Source organism: Lytechinus variegatus, chromosome 10, assembly GCF_018143015.1.
Source record: "Lytechinus variegatus isolate NC3 chromosome 10, Lvar_3.0, whole genome shotgun sequence".
Taxonomy (NCBI): Eukaryota; Metazoa; Echinodermata; class Echinoidea; order Temnopleuroida; family Toxopneustidae; genus Lytechinus; species Lytechinus variegatus.
Window position 1 is genome coordinate 2,873,220 of NC_054749.1, and position 15,094 is coordinate 2,888,313.

General features: G+C 37.5%; 1 protein-coding gene across 2 annotated transcripts; it reads right to left on the reverse strand.

Annotated features, from left to right (window-relative positions):
* Positions 1-9,002: 9,002 nt before the first annotated feature.
* On the reverse strand, positions 9,003-14,846 carry LOC121423365. Of its 2 annotated transcripts, none has more exons than XM_041618726.1 (3): positions 14,685-14,846; positions 13,109-13,196; positions 9,003-11,604 (listed from the first exon to the last, which is right to left on the reverse strand). In XM_041618726.1, the coding sequence occupies exons 1-3, from the start codon at positions 14,785-14,787 to the stop codon at positions 11,436-11,438; spliced, it is 360 nt and encodes a 119-aa protein (XP_041474660.1). In that variant the 5' UTR covers positions 14,788-14,846; the 3' UTR covers positions 9,003-11,435. The 2 variants fall into 2 exon arrangements, with proteins under 2 accessions (XP_041474660.1, XP_041474659.1); XM_041618725.1 differs by having other exon boundaries at positions 9,003-11,610.
* Positions 14,847-15,094: the final 248 nt, after the last annotated feature.

Below are 15,094 nucleotides of genomic sequence, written 5' to 3' on the forward strand. Positions count from 1 at the left end.
TTTCATTTTTAATACTGAATGCATATTTCATTTACAAGAAAACAACCTACTTTCACTGCCCCCCAAAATCCCCATTTATGCCTTTACATATAGGGACGTTGCACATTTTAAAGCAGTGATATGCACACTTCAGTGAGCCATTCCAACTTCTAAGGTTCCAATAGTTTTAAAAATTATTTCGAACATACCTGGCTTTCGCTTAAATCATGTTTGAAATCACTTCATGAAGTTCAACATGCAGTTATGTCAGGAAAAGAGAAAAAGTTGAATGTCCGTTTGTTTGAGAACACATTTCTGCTGTTCAAATTCTGCGGTTGACATGGCGCCTGGAACAGACATGATTTCTTCTCTCAAGGCCCTATCTCACCAACGGAGACGTCGCCGCGACAGTCTCCAACTTATCAGTCGCTGCAGTCGCGGAGACGTCTCGGAGACAAAAATGGCTTGCGCTCTCACCAAGGAGACGTCTCGATGGAACGTTTGAAAAATCATACACCTGACTTGGAGCAGGAGGAGGGATATCAGCACGCGTTCAGTCACGTGGTTTCTGAAGTGGGTCAAACAGTGTGAAGAAGTGTCGCGGAGACGTCTCCGCAATGTATTATAATTTTTTTGGGTCTCCAGTAGGTCTTCGCGATGTCTCTGAGACGTCTCTGAGACATCGCGGAGACATCGCGGCGAAGTCTCAGCAGTCGCGGATATCATTAGTCTACGAGACGTCGCAGCAACTGATGGAGACTTCTCGGAGACGTCGCGGAGACGAGAAACAGTCTCCAAAAATATTAAACATGTTTAATCTTCTTGCGACTCCTCGGAGACTCTGTAATTTTCATGATACGTCTTAGAGATGTCGCGGAGACGTCTCTGCAACTAGCAAAATTTGTAGTCGCGAACTAGTTTCAAGCCCAGTGAGATACCCCTTCAGCTTGTACCCAATTGTTGTCATTGCCAATGTAATGTTAAAACTGCCCATGACTATGACTCAGTAGTGCAGAATTCCTTGTTATTATATGATGCACACAAATCTGCAGCATAAGAACACAGACAGACAATAACAAATATTTGCATATAGGGCCTCCATAGTCACATTTCGTGTACTTGCATTCGTAAGAGGTAACAAACATGCATTGTACAAATGGAAGGCCATTGTGATGTAAATATCTTGCACAACTGTTCCACTCATGTCCTATACTGAATGCACATAATTTATGTACCTTCTGTCATTGTGTTCAGATTTAAAGAACCTCAAACAAAGATACTAAAAGGGGAAGATCGGACACTTCAGCGATTTTTTGAAACGCTCGATTAATGACCATGGGGTAGGGCGCCTACTAGCGTCTCGCTTGTCTTACATTTGGCAATAACTTGTATTGTTTTACATAAACTACAGTGCGTCCCAGAAAAAACGAAACCGAGATTTATCGATGATTTATCATAACTTAATCACAAATAAAATAGACAAATGACCTACCACTGTAAAGCTTGGAATCTCCTCTTTCATCTGAAATTACTTAGATTATTTCTCATTCACGCGTGAGTGTGCAAAGAACAATTTGAAGAGGAGATACAAAAAGTCATTTGGCGGGCTGTATCTTGGTTTCAAAAGGAAAGCCACATTTTTAAAATGTTCAATATCTGCTCTTGAATTTGATACCTCAATTACAGAAAATAGTCAAGAAATAACAAAGTTCTGGTTATTTGAAATAAGGCTTGAATTTCAATAATTTCATAAAATTAAGAGGTTTTACAGGCTAGCGTTCAAACTCACTTGACACTCCGATTTGTTGACGATCAGCCATGCATTAAGTCTTTTGTTAACCATGCGATAGCTTCTGTGGGAAACCGGTGAAAACACGTTTATTTAATAAAATTATGGAAATACAAGCATTTTTTTCGAGGGAACATAACTTTTTTACTTCTTGACCATTTTTTGTGATTAAGGTATCAAATTAAAGAGCAGATATTGAACTTGTTAGGCATGTGATTTTCTTTTTGAAATTCAGATACCCCCGCCAAATGAGTTTTTGGTATCCTTTCTTCAAATTGTTTTTTGCTCACTCATGCGTGAATGGGGAATAATCTAAGTAATATCAGATAAAAGAGGAGATTCTAAGCTTTACATTGGTAGGTCATTTGCGTATTGTACTTGTGATTAAGTTACGATAAATCATCGCTTATTTAATCTCTGTTTCATTTTTTCTGGGACGCACTGTATGATACTGACATTAGGTAATATTATTATTTCCTTGCTTTTATCATCTTGGAGTTGGACATCATTAAATTGCAATAGCTATTACTCATAACTATTACTTAGATTCAAAGGGAAAGTATGTGAGGAAATGATTTGAATTCGAACAGTAACAATTTCATCAAAATCAGATGTTAATAGATTTATATGCTCATGAGGTTTAGCTTTGTTTTATAAATCAGTGATAATAATAATAATAATAATAATAGGTCCATTTATATAGCGCAGCTACTATGTGCATATACTCTACTGCGCTTTGATAATTGGTATCATATTATTACCCCAGCTGTAGCTGAGCCGCCATATTAATAGGCGCTAAAGCGTTCAAGGAAAAATCCTACTGGGTACCCATTCACCTCACCTGGGTCGAGTGCAGCACAATGTGGATAAATTTCTTGCTGAAGGAAATTACGCCATGGCTGGGATTCGAACCCACGACCCTCTATTTCAAAGTCCGAAGACTAATCCACTGGGCCACAACGCTCCACTACGCATGATAATGGCGGTATGCAAATGAGCAGGATGATGACATCCCATCCTCTTTTTTTAAACATAATCTTCATCATATAAAGTTTTAAATGTTTTTTTTTTATAAATGGGATGAAAAAAGATTATTGATCTCAGATTGTTTCGAGTAGCGTGGGGACTCCTGATCTCTGGCAGCCAGGAACCATGTCATTACTGTTGTATCCACAGCAAAAAACTGCGGTGTTAACCGGTGTACATAGAAGACCACACCAGTTATTTTACACCGGTGTTAAATTGGTGGTGTTAGTTTTACACCTATAGGTGTTATGTTCAATCTCTAGGGTGTTATTTTAACACCTCAGGGTGTGGTCCTCTGTTAAAACCAATTGGTGTTAGTTTTAACACCACAGTTTTTACAGTATCAAGTCATTGGGGAGGTGGGAGGGAGTAGGTAAACACCACGCATGCAATCATTGCACACAGCGCACACTATGTGATTCAATGCGATCTAAATTTCTAAGAAATGGTGATGAAATTTGATATGAACATTCCAAATAATAAATCTTAGGGGTGTTGCGAGAAACTTGTGATCAATTGCAAATCTATTTTTGGTCCCTAAATCAACCATACGTCTTGAAGTTAATTGCAAATTAATGATTGGTTGCTAATCTGCTCCTTGAAACACGAAATTTAATCTGATTTGCTATAACTAACGTTGATCTGTTGTAAAATTGCAACAAAATATTTGCAATTGATCGCAAATATTTTCTTGCAACACCCCATTAGTGTTCAGAGTGTAGGACTATTGAAATCAATATTCAGTCTAGTTTGAGTCTCATCCCCTGTAGAAATAGCAAATTCAAATCCATATGACATGATCGGCTGCGACTTGAAGCCAATTTGGACTTTACTCCGACTACAGGGCTTGCCTCAAAGCAAAATGATTTAATTATTCTTTACATTATGCTGAACTTCAATTAAAATAATTTTAATTCTTGGAACTTCCACATTTTATGCAATATACAATTTTATTAAAAAAATCGTATTGAAAAGTGTGCGCTGGGCTTAACATACTACACAGGATATCTCAAGTAGATATGAACATGTGGGTGTCTATTGGTGTTCAAGGGGGGGGGGGGGGATTACCAACACAAATTATTGTTCTCTGTATGGGATTATTTTCTATTAATTATTCATTTTCTTTTTGGGGGAGGGGGAGGAGGCCTGGCATAATGAGTTTAAAATTTTAGGGGGCCAGATATTGCGTAAGGGCAAAATTTACAGTACAAAAAAGAGCGAAGAAAGTAAGCAGATATCTTGGCCATTCTAACACAAAAATCTAAGTTGGTGATAGGCTTGGATATGGGGATATACTTCACCTTTTTCTTACCTCTCTCAGTCTCTTCTCCTTCTTTCTTGGTCACTTATGATATTTTATTGTCCCTAATGTTGGCAAAGGGCATCAGTCACCATAAGTTTGAATAGCACTTGGTAATCCCCTGATCTCTGGTCGCGATCTTTTTTTTTTCAATTTTTCAATTGCACGTATGGATATTTGGGTGCAGTATCAAAATTTTAATGAAGTCATGAGATTTGGTGCAATTCACACCTTTGACAAAATTGTCTCAGTCAGGGGCGGACCGTGACCCGGAAGAGACAAAACATTGGAGGGGCACAGCATTGTTAAAAAACAATACAGTGCCCCTCCAATGCTTTGTATACTTCGGGTCAAGGTCCGCCACTGGTCTCAGTCATAGTGTATGCACCAAGTCCGATAATTTCATCCATCTCAAATCAAACAAAATCTCCCTACTTTAGCAGGGGAGGTGATTACCTCCCTCCCATACTCTTTATTAGGCCTATCACTCAGTCACACTCCCTAACATGGTCTCCCTCCCAGCTGGCTCCTAGACTTTGCATCTGACAACCCTTTGATCCCCATAAAGTGGTCAAACAGCTGTTGGTACAATAAATTAGAGTCTAGACTATTTAGTTATCACTACATGTATCAGTATCACTTTCAGGCATATTGTCTCAAAAATTGAGCAAAATGTTGTCAAATCTTCGAACAAAACAATAAGGCAAGAGAATATGATAAGAACGTTTCAGATTGAATCAGGTTCAATCCTGGACGCAGGATCTTCTGTTTCTCTTAACTTAAGTCTTATGTCCATCTGACCTGGACCACTCAAGGGTTCATTACCATCCTGCCTGTGGGGAATTTACAGGTACTAGGGCCATGGTATGCCAATACTGTACACAGCACACACTTTAAGAAATCATCAAAATATCAGTTTTGTGACCCAAAATACTAATTTCCATAAGTTGCAATTTATTTTTCATTAGTAAGTTGGGAGTAATATTTGTTTTCTCCAGAGCGCTCAAAAACTTTTGGGGCATATATTTGTGTACACCCTCTATTGGTGGAAAGTAATATGGCAAGACAATTGTCATTTTTCAATCTCTATTTTTAATTAAGAAAAGGTAATTTAAAGAATCAAATTTACTAAAGGGCCAAGTTATATGACGAATAGCTGTAATGGAAACTGAGTGTCAAAGAATTAAGCATTTGTCCCAAAGAAAAAGAAAAAATAAGCCAAACATTGCCAACCTTATTTCACCACATAGGGAGTAGTGACAGAGAACAAGGTTATATCAAAATCAAAGATTTGTTAATTTTTAATTGACCTTCTGTGCAAGATGTCTCAACTAAAATTTCAAGAGTTCTGCTCCTAATTACAGTGGAGTACCGTCTGTCACGGCATGGGGGGGCACCAGCAAAAATTTTGAGTCATTAAATGGCCCGCGAAGCGCGCTCGAATGCCAGGTATACTGACCTAATAGAGACATTTTAAGGACTGTGCCATTAAACAGATATGTATCTTAGTGATCAAATAATGCGAGCGTGAAGCGCGAGCTGAAAATGTTTGATATTCAGTCCTAAAAAGGGACATTATACGCAAAGTTTTGTAATCGTGATACCTACCTGTCTCACAAAACAAACAATGCGAGTGCGAAGCGCGAGCTGAATTTTTTTTGTATAACTTCACCCTTAAAAGGGACATTTTAAGGACTATCTTTTCGAATTCATGAAGTGCGTACATATCTCATCATAGTCATCTAATGCGAGCGCGCCAAGCGCTTGCTGATTTTGTTAGAATTACACCCAAGCACCTGAAGCACGTTTTGTGGTCATTATAATCATGGACATGATACTTTCACTAATGAAATATTGCGGGCGAGACACGCGAGCTGAAAATTTTTGAAATTCAGACCTGAAGAGGGGCATTGTATGGCTTGTTTGTAGGAATTTAATATTTCACTAATCAAGTGATGCGAGCGCGAAGCGCTAGCTGAAAATTTGTTTTAATTAGATCAGAAAAAGGGACATTTTAAGGACTGTCTTTAGGAATTCGCGCACTGCAAAACCGCCGGTGTTGATTTAACACTAGCCCGGTATCTATATCGGTCCACACCAATGCTAACGTAAGATCATACTGGAAATGTTTTATGTTAAGGCCTTAAAAGGGGGCAATCACTTTAAGTATATAGTCATGAAAAAATCATATATCACTACATATGTCACTACATAAAACAGTAATAACTTGAAGGAGATAATTTGGTGCATAATCTTCATGGACTTAGAATACAACATGATTATACATCTCATTCAGACAATGCGAGCACCATGGATGATGAACACATAGGACCTATATATATATATGTCCTAAGCAAATTATGTTTCAAAGTTATGGAAAAAATGTTTCTTATGTAATATGATATATAATATAACATACAATGATAGAAAATAATATAACATACAATAATTTCTTCTTCCCCATTAAGTTTCTCTTTTTTCTCTCCTTTTCCCCCGTTTCTTTTTTTTTTGGCCAGCCGACTGGAGGGGGGCGTGCCCCCCACGACCCCCGTAGTAACGCCACTGACTGCTAACACATATCTCTTTCAGCCATTAAAAATGTTACAGAAATTATTGAAGTTACCTTATCTTGTATGTTATTCTATTTCATATTTATATTCTTGGTTTTGACGACCAAGTCGTTAGCAAGCTATTTAAGTCGGCAGTATCTGTAAGGTCCTTTTCAAAATTCAGGAATAGCATGAGGCTTTCCAGACCGGCGCGCCGGTCTCCCTTGGTTGATCTACAAAAGTTCTTTATAAACTTCATATGGCTGAAGGTGCGTTCATCCTTTGAAACACTTATTGGTGCTATCATGAGAAGCTTGTAAGCATTCCAAGTGAGAGGAAGAATAGACTTCTTGTCAAATGACAAAGTGGCTGCATCAGCAAGACTTTGAGTTCCACTTTCAATGCCTCGTGATCTAATTCTTTTGAAAAGAGTTTACAAAGTCAACAACATCTGCCATAGTTGGAGTTGCTGGCGTTGGAGGCAAGAGCAAACGCGACATTGGCTTCACTTTGTCAAGTGTTGGCTGCATTTTCTCCTTGAATTGCAGTATTGACTGCAACCCTAACCTGCCCCCACCCAAGCACATTCTGACACCATAAACTAAAAAAAAATCTTCGGCGACAGAATTTAGTAAAAATAACTTAGAACATTTTTTTGTGTTTTTTGCCAACTGTAAACTTCTAGAAAAGTCTACAAGCTGGAGACTTGTCTTCATGAGTTTGCCAACTGCAGAGTTACCATTTTTAAAGTCTTGTGTTCTGTTCTTTTCAGATCTGAAACGGGGCAGTACTTGTACATGACTTTGGTGACTGGTAGAGCGTATAGTGTTCTGCCACTTTAATAGGCCCACTTTATAATTTGCCAACTAGAGTTTGGCTTTGATTATTCAACTCAAACCTTGGAAATTCATCCCACCCCATATTTCTTTATCTAGTCTTGCCTTTAATTTTACAAAACTAATGTGTTTGTTAAATCGTTAATAATTGTGGTATAATTTGCAAACTCACAAGCTTGTTTATATTGGGGGAGGACCGGGGGCTTACTTTGTGTGTTATCATAGCTCCATCTGTTTTGTCCTTTGTATTTTGCTGACTAGTAGGGCTCTTATCCTGGCTACATTGACTTGGATTTGCCAACTGGTTGTCTTTACTCTATCAGTCGTAACCTTCTTCGAAGGTAGTACCTCTTTCTTTCTCTCTTTATTTCTTTTCTTTCTTTCTTTCTTTCTCTCCCCCTCTCTCCTTTCTTTTTTCTCTTCCTTTCTTTCCCTCTTTCTTTTTCTCCCCTATCCTCCATTTCGCCAATTGGTACATGATTTTGCCGACTGCCATGAATGTTGGGGGGGGGGGTGTCACACCCCCCTCTAGCTACGGCCCTGCCTGCCCCCTGACGAGCTGTGGAAAATCCGAGGTACGCTACTGCCTGGCATAATACGTTTCATGAGGAAGGTATAAATAGGCCTAGGACCTAATTAGGACCAGGACCTAATTGCATTAGGTCCTGGTCCTCACACAGTACATGTTGCGAGCGAGCAAAGCGATCTTTACTGGTCGACATATACATTGAGCGAGAAGTGTAACTGCAGGCTATTTTTTCAATAGGCCTCAGCACAGTTTTAAGAACAACTATCTGGTACCACGTAGTGACGTAAATTTGATCAGAGCAGTGGGGTGGAAGATGACAGCTACCGAGCCGAAATTTCAAACTTCGGGGGCACCCGCGGTCAGCCAAGACAAGGGAAATTGGCGCCAAAATTTGTAGGCCTGGACAATAATCAGTGGCATGAGCAAGCACAAAATTTCACCTTTTTAAAATGAAAATCTAATTCTGTGATATAGATTTTGACATATGTACTACTAGACTCTAGCTGAGATATACGAATTATGAATATACAAATAACAGCAGTGGGTAGCTGAGATGCAAGTTATGCAAAGGGACTTCTTGTATAAGCTTAATGTGTTCAAGCTGACTACAATTTAAAAAGTCAACAAAATAAACAAACAAAAACAAATCTGATTCGCAGATTTTCTATATATCTATATTTTTTTAAGTTTTCCTGAAAAATACAATAACCGTCTGACATAGGATACTAGCTCAACTTAAATCCCACAATCCTTGAGTATAAAGTATGCCATTCTTCGTAAGTGCAAAATTTCAAATTTAATCATGATTAAATATATATTTATTTAAACGTACATACGCATACTACTTCGACAGATATTCATCACCATTACCATAAAAAGTAAGTTTGTCCAGACTTTGAATTGGGTGCAAGAATTTGAAGCAAGAAAGTGCATTAATCTGTTTCATATATACATTTTTAATAGGCCTACATAATGTATATAATATATATATATATATATATATATATATATCGACAAAGTAAACATAAGACAATCAATTTAAATAAAAAGATAACAAATGATGTGTTCCTGTGAATTTGAAAACATGGAAGCATTGATGTAAAGTCACAACCAGTGAAATAAAATTCCAGTGCTAGATGATACGCAACATCATGATTTCAAGTTATTTTGATCTGGAAACTGTCAATTGAAAAAAAACAGTTTCAAAGCAATTAGTCGTATTTATATATTTACATATGAATACAATATGATAGTTCAAGTTGATGAAGTTACGATTGCGTTTTCGACCCTCACATGTATTAATTGCCATGTTTACCAAGGGCGTATAGGCCAGAGGGGTCGGGGTGCACGTTTAAGGTTTCCTTTAAGGAACTTTCTTCATACAATATCAACTTCAAAATCCACCATCCACTTTTCTGGATTATTTTTAATAAAAAAGATTTTTTTTCTGAGTACAGAAATAGCAAATTCAAATCCGCCAGGGAAAAGCGGATGAAACAAATCAGAAATAGTAAAACTATTCTTGTTGATCCAATAGTCATAATAAATTAGTAAATAATATTTGGATCTTGAACGAACTTATTACAGCGCGAATCCATAAAATTCAATAGCGCTTTCATCTGAAATAAGTCGGCTATTTCGCCCATAGAGTTTAATACACTTTCTGGGGCATCACATTTCCACGAGAGAGAGAAATCTTGATTTATTATATTTTTAATGATAACTCAATGAATGCCCATTCTATTTGCGAAGTCAGGGAATTTCGATTGAAATTTAATGAATAAACTAGAATCCCTTATAGAATTTATCTAACTCAACAAACTTCCATTAAGTATTGAAATCAAGGAGATTTCAAGCCCAGGAAATCTTTTGAGCAATGGCAAATGTTAAAGAATTAATCATTTCAAGACCAGCATTTTCTTCTTAAATCGTTTCATTTTAACTCTATATATATAGAATAGGTACATTTTATAGAATGCCCATTTCATCTGCGAAGTCAGGGCATTCCAATTGAAATTCTATGAATAAACTTACATACCTTATAGACTTACATCAAATCCTTTCGAGTTGTTCTGCTCACAACACAGCATTGAAGAACCAGGGTCGTGGGACAAGGGCGTGTGGAGGGAGGGAGGGGGCTCAACCGCCCACCCAACTTTCGATGAACGACTACAAAAACGTAAAATTTCGATCCAATTGTGGGTTTTCTTTTGCATGGTCAGCCCCACCCTATTTTCGGCTCAGCTCTCCAATCTTAAAAACAGTTCCGCGGCTCCTGCGAATATATTTTCCCCCTTAGGTCATACAAAAATCAATCAATAGTATTCAAGTAAGTTGTATTTAATTTTGTATTTTTGTAATAAAAAAAGAAGAATAAGTTGCGTGTGAGAGGTAATTGGTTTGTTCATTCAACAAAGTTTTAATAGGGAAGATCCCGTTTTAAACAGTTCTATTTGGGTATAACTCTTCCATCTATTTTGATCAACGAGTTATTTATCGAGAATGAAATAAATGCAAATTGAATTGAATTTGATAACACTTGATTGTATACTTTTTGAACATCAAATTCAGATGAATGTGGGAGAATGTTAAAAGACTTCAGGCAAGTACATTTATCGAGTAATATGACTTCTATGTGCAATAGTTTGGGGTCATTATATTCTAACATGCAAAATAGAAGCTAACAAAACAAATGAGGTTGTTTAAAGCAACCGTCAATTTGAAAAAATCTATTGTTTTCAGCCATTGACCTAGTCTTTTTACTTTTCAAACCACACATTTTAGTATTTTATCCCGGGTTGAAGACAAATTTGGAAGGGAAAGGATTTCTAAATATTAAGGTTCCGTATATATATTTGTTAAAAAATGAGAAAGCGAATCAGGTGAGCCCATAAGCGGTGGAAGCGGGGGACGAGGGGGGGGGGGGGAGGTCCCTGTCCCCCCTAAAGTTGAGGTGGCCCCCTAAACTTTTTGTTGATAACTTTTTTTTGCTTGTCAATTTTGTTTCCTGCTTCCCCCTAAAATTTTTGTGGTCCCCCTTATATTTTGGTTGATAACCTTTTTTTTTGCTTGTCATTTTTTTTACCTGTGTCCATCCCAAACTTTCAGGTGGAGCCCCCTAACTTTTTTGGCTTCTGCCGCCAATGTGTAAGCCTGAATATTTCTTTATTTCTTAGTAAATGATTAATATCGAAAGAACATTCAAATCGGTCATGTAGTTAAAAAAACAAATTCAATGATTAAGAAAAAAAACAATAATTTCGTGAGAAAAATCGACACGAATTAATGGATATTACTATCATCCATCATATTCACAACATTCCCCCAAAACAAAATATCCTTCAGTGCATGTACATTATTTCCATTTCCACTCGCTTTAGAGTATATCTTCGAAAATGTAATCATGTTCTGGCCTGGTAAATATAGATTACAAAAAATCGACGTATACATGATTGAGTTGTCCATCATGGGAAGGGCCATGTGTAGGTGCAGTCATAACAATCCTCGTGTCGTACGGTTTTGATACTGGTCTCTGAGGTAAAGGTCCAAGTGGCAGTGCAAGGTTGGGTTCTGTATTAGCATCTTGCGTCTTCTTCCTTGAGCTTTTGATAAGTACAAAAACACAAACAATATAATCTATTTTTGTTGACCGTTGCTTTTGATGGGCTAATCATATCCCTAAATTCCCTCTCGTCAATCCTTGTCTTTTTATACCCCTTTCCTATTCCACCTCTTCCCTGACTATAGATGTAGAAATAAAATTTGAAGGAAATACTCAGAATGTATGAAAATCAAAATGATTTTTAGTCTAATTATTACTTTTTGGCTCTATTATTACTCATGTGGTATTATGTTATGGTTTTCTTCTGTTTATTGATGATAGAACGAGTCCACCAGGATCTCACGGCCGAACCGGTCATCTATTATCGAGCATGATCCAAATATTTTTAGACTTGTCGATCTAGCTCGACAAAGGCAACAAGGGTCATGTAGCACAACGAATAGTGGGGCTGATATATAGATTGCATTGAGTTTGTTAACGATCAGTCGTAAAAATCAGCCCCATAGGGCCTATTCAATCGCTAAGCATTATGAAACACCCACCAGGTCAACATTGTAGAGTAGGGAGCCACATAGCCCGACGATTACTATAACTTATTTCTAATTGAGAGAAATAATATAGATCTCATGCAATAAAGAAGCATAATTAGCACAGTTCAGAAGAGAGAGAGAAAAAAATCGTTGTGGAAAAAGAAATCATGACCGTGTGGATATTCATCGCAATCGTTCTAAGTTTTCAAACAAGTTGTCACCTGGGGGGCGTTTCACGAAAGGACCTGTCGGACATTTTATCCGGCAAGTACGATTTTATCCTACAGTTACCATAAGAACAGTGCCTCTCAGCCAATCAGAATCAAGGAAAGATGTCAGATCTGACAACTTGTCGGATGAAAATATCTAATGAAACGCTCCCCTGGTGGGTGTTTCATGAAAGTTTTCAGCACTGACTAAATTGTCAGTGCTGACAATTTCAGTGAATACATTGGTTTCGATTGGCTGAAAGGCACTGGCCTCTGACTCTTACTATGGGAACTGTCGGAAAAGTGCTGACAACTTTCATGAAACGGTCCCCTGGGCTCTGTAACACAAAGATTAGCGATCAATCGATAAATGGACTGACCAATCAATATCAATGTTACAAGCGCATTATGTTTAAAATACTGACCAGGGACCAATCAGTGCGGTTCTTTCATATTTGCAATTCATCGCAAAACCTTTGTGTTGCGGAACCCTGATTCCCGTTTCATAACTTCTTGTTATAATAACAAATGCAAAATCTATAAAAAAAAAATACGACGGGCCAACGAGATTTAAGGATTTCAGTAGCTTGAAACGTAAATGTAATCTTTTTACAAGTTTTATGAAACGGGCCCCTGGTCAATGTTACCATCACGTCGTATCCTTACATGAAAAGTGTCCAGTACATTTTCCTTTAATGTAACAATGGAAAATTATTTCGAATTCCAGATGGACTTGCAAATATATCTCTATAATCATAAGCAATATTAAAACTATAAATGTGTCGTTGGAAACATTTACCTCATTTTCTTTTTACGGGAGCAAAGAATTATAGAGAGAACCAGAAGGATCAGAAGTACGACAGCCGCCACTGTGATGTAGATGACATCTAAAGAGATACGATAAAAAAAATTCCATAAGGGGGCTGCCATCCAAATAGTTTTCAGCCAGTGTATGCCAAAGTACAGTATGTCTGGGAAGCAGTTTCCTCCTTTAATCCCATTTCTTAATATAAAAAGTGGGATTAATAAATGACGTTTAGAAAATGCCTTGCCATAACCGACATACGTCGGCATGTCTTAAACGTTCAGGTGTGCAGCTTATTTGAAAAGCTAAAATGAAAATTGATGACGAATAACACAAGATAAAGTTTTAACAAGTGGAATGTCTTTGGCAGTCTCGCCTGCATCATGCGACTGGATGAGGTAGCAGTGCTGACTTTGAAAACGACTACTACGTAATTATTTATTAATTCATTCACAACATCATTCATATTATGATAAAATACCATGTTCATTGACCCTAAATCTTGGTCCTGTGACCTGAAACTCAAGCAGGATGTCCACTGAACTTTCATTACACTTATGTCCAGGTTTCATGAACTAGATCCATATAATTTCTTGATGACATTTCAAAATCCTTGGTAAAGATTTCATTGTTGAATCCCTCAACATAATCTAAGTTCATTGACCTTAAATGACCTTTGACGTTGGTCATGTGACCTGAAACTCGCACAGGATGTTCAGTGAATATGTCAAAGTTTCATGAACTAGATTTCATAGTTATGATGGCAATTCAACAAATACCCCCAAAATGGCCAAAGTAAATTGACCCTAAATGACCTTTGACCTCGGTGATATGACCTGAAACTCAAGCAGGATGTCCACTAACACTTTAGTCCACGTCCTGGACGATTTTTATTGATTGGGCAAACCACATCGAGACCGTATCGTCATAGCCATCTAAAAGTTATGAGTTTTATAAATTTTATGCAGTATAACATAACATAATCGTAATATATTATAACATTATAATGAACAATAATTTCTTCTTTCTCACTACGTTTCTCTCCCTTTCTCCCTCTTTTTCTCCTCCCCCGTTTTTTTTTTTTTGCCGGCCGATTGGGGGATGAGCACGTACCCCCATGCCCCAGTAGTTAAACTGCTTACAACTGTTGTAACTTTGCCATATGGCAACTACCATGGCAACAGGGCTCAGCTAGTAGCCAATCAACATCAACGTAACAATGGTAGGTGCCAAAATGGTAATTTTACAACAGTTGTAGAACTTTATGAAACGGGCTCCAGGTCAATATACTTTCTAAGAAATGACATTCTACAAACTTTTTCAATGTTATTGACGACGCCGCCGCGATCTTACCTGCGAGATAAAAATGATCTCAACCCATTCTACCAAACAAACATAATATTTAATAATCCATTAATATTGTATATCCTCAAAATAAAAAGAATTGGTACTTCAATCTATCCCAAAGTTGTCAAGATTTTTTAAAGCAGGGATTGTATATGCCTCTATTTCTCATTCTATCACTCCCTTAATTTCCTATGTTAAAATGATAAAGACAGATTTAGCTTACAGTTGGATGTTGTTTGTAGTTTAGGCGTTGTAACGAGTGTCCCAGTGGCGTCCGAACTTGTAACAGGGTTCCTTGTGTAATCAGACATGGTGACAGCTATCATTGTATTAGTTGAAATTCCTGACAGATTTGTTGAAGTCGGGCTTGAAGTGTTTAGGTCTGTATTTAGAACACACAAGTCAGATTATAGGCCAATATAATTAATAATAATGGATAACATTCACGAAGCGTCAATTATCTAGTTTTCTATCCAATGGCAGGCTATAATAATACCCTTAACTCTAGCTGCAAACTTAGGCGCTTGGTGCACTCAAGAAAATTTATCCTGCCGGGTACCTTTTTACCTCACCTGGGTTGAGTACAGCACGTGGATCAGTTTATTGCTGAAGAAAATGACGCCATGACCAGGA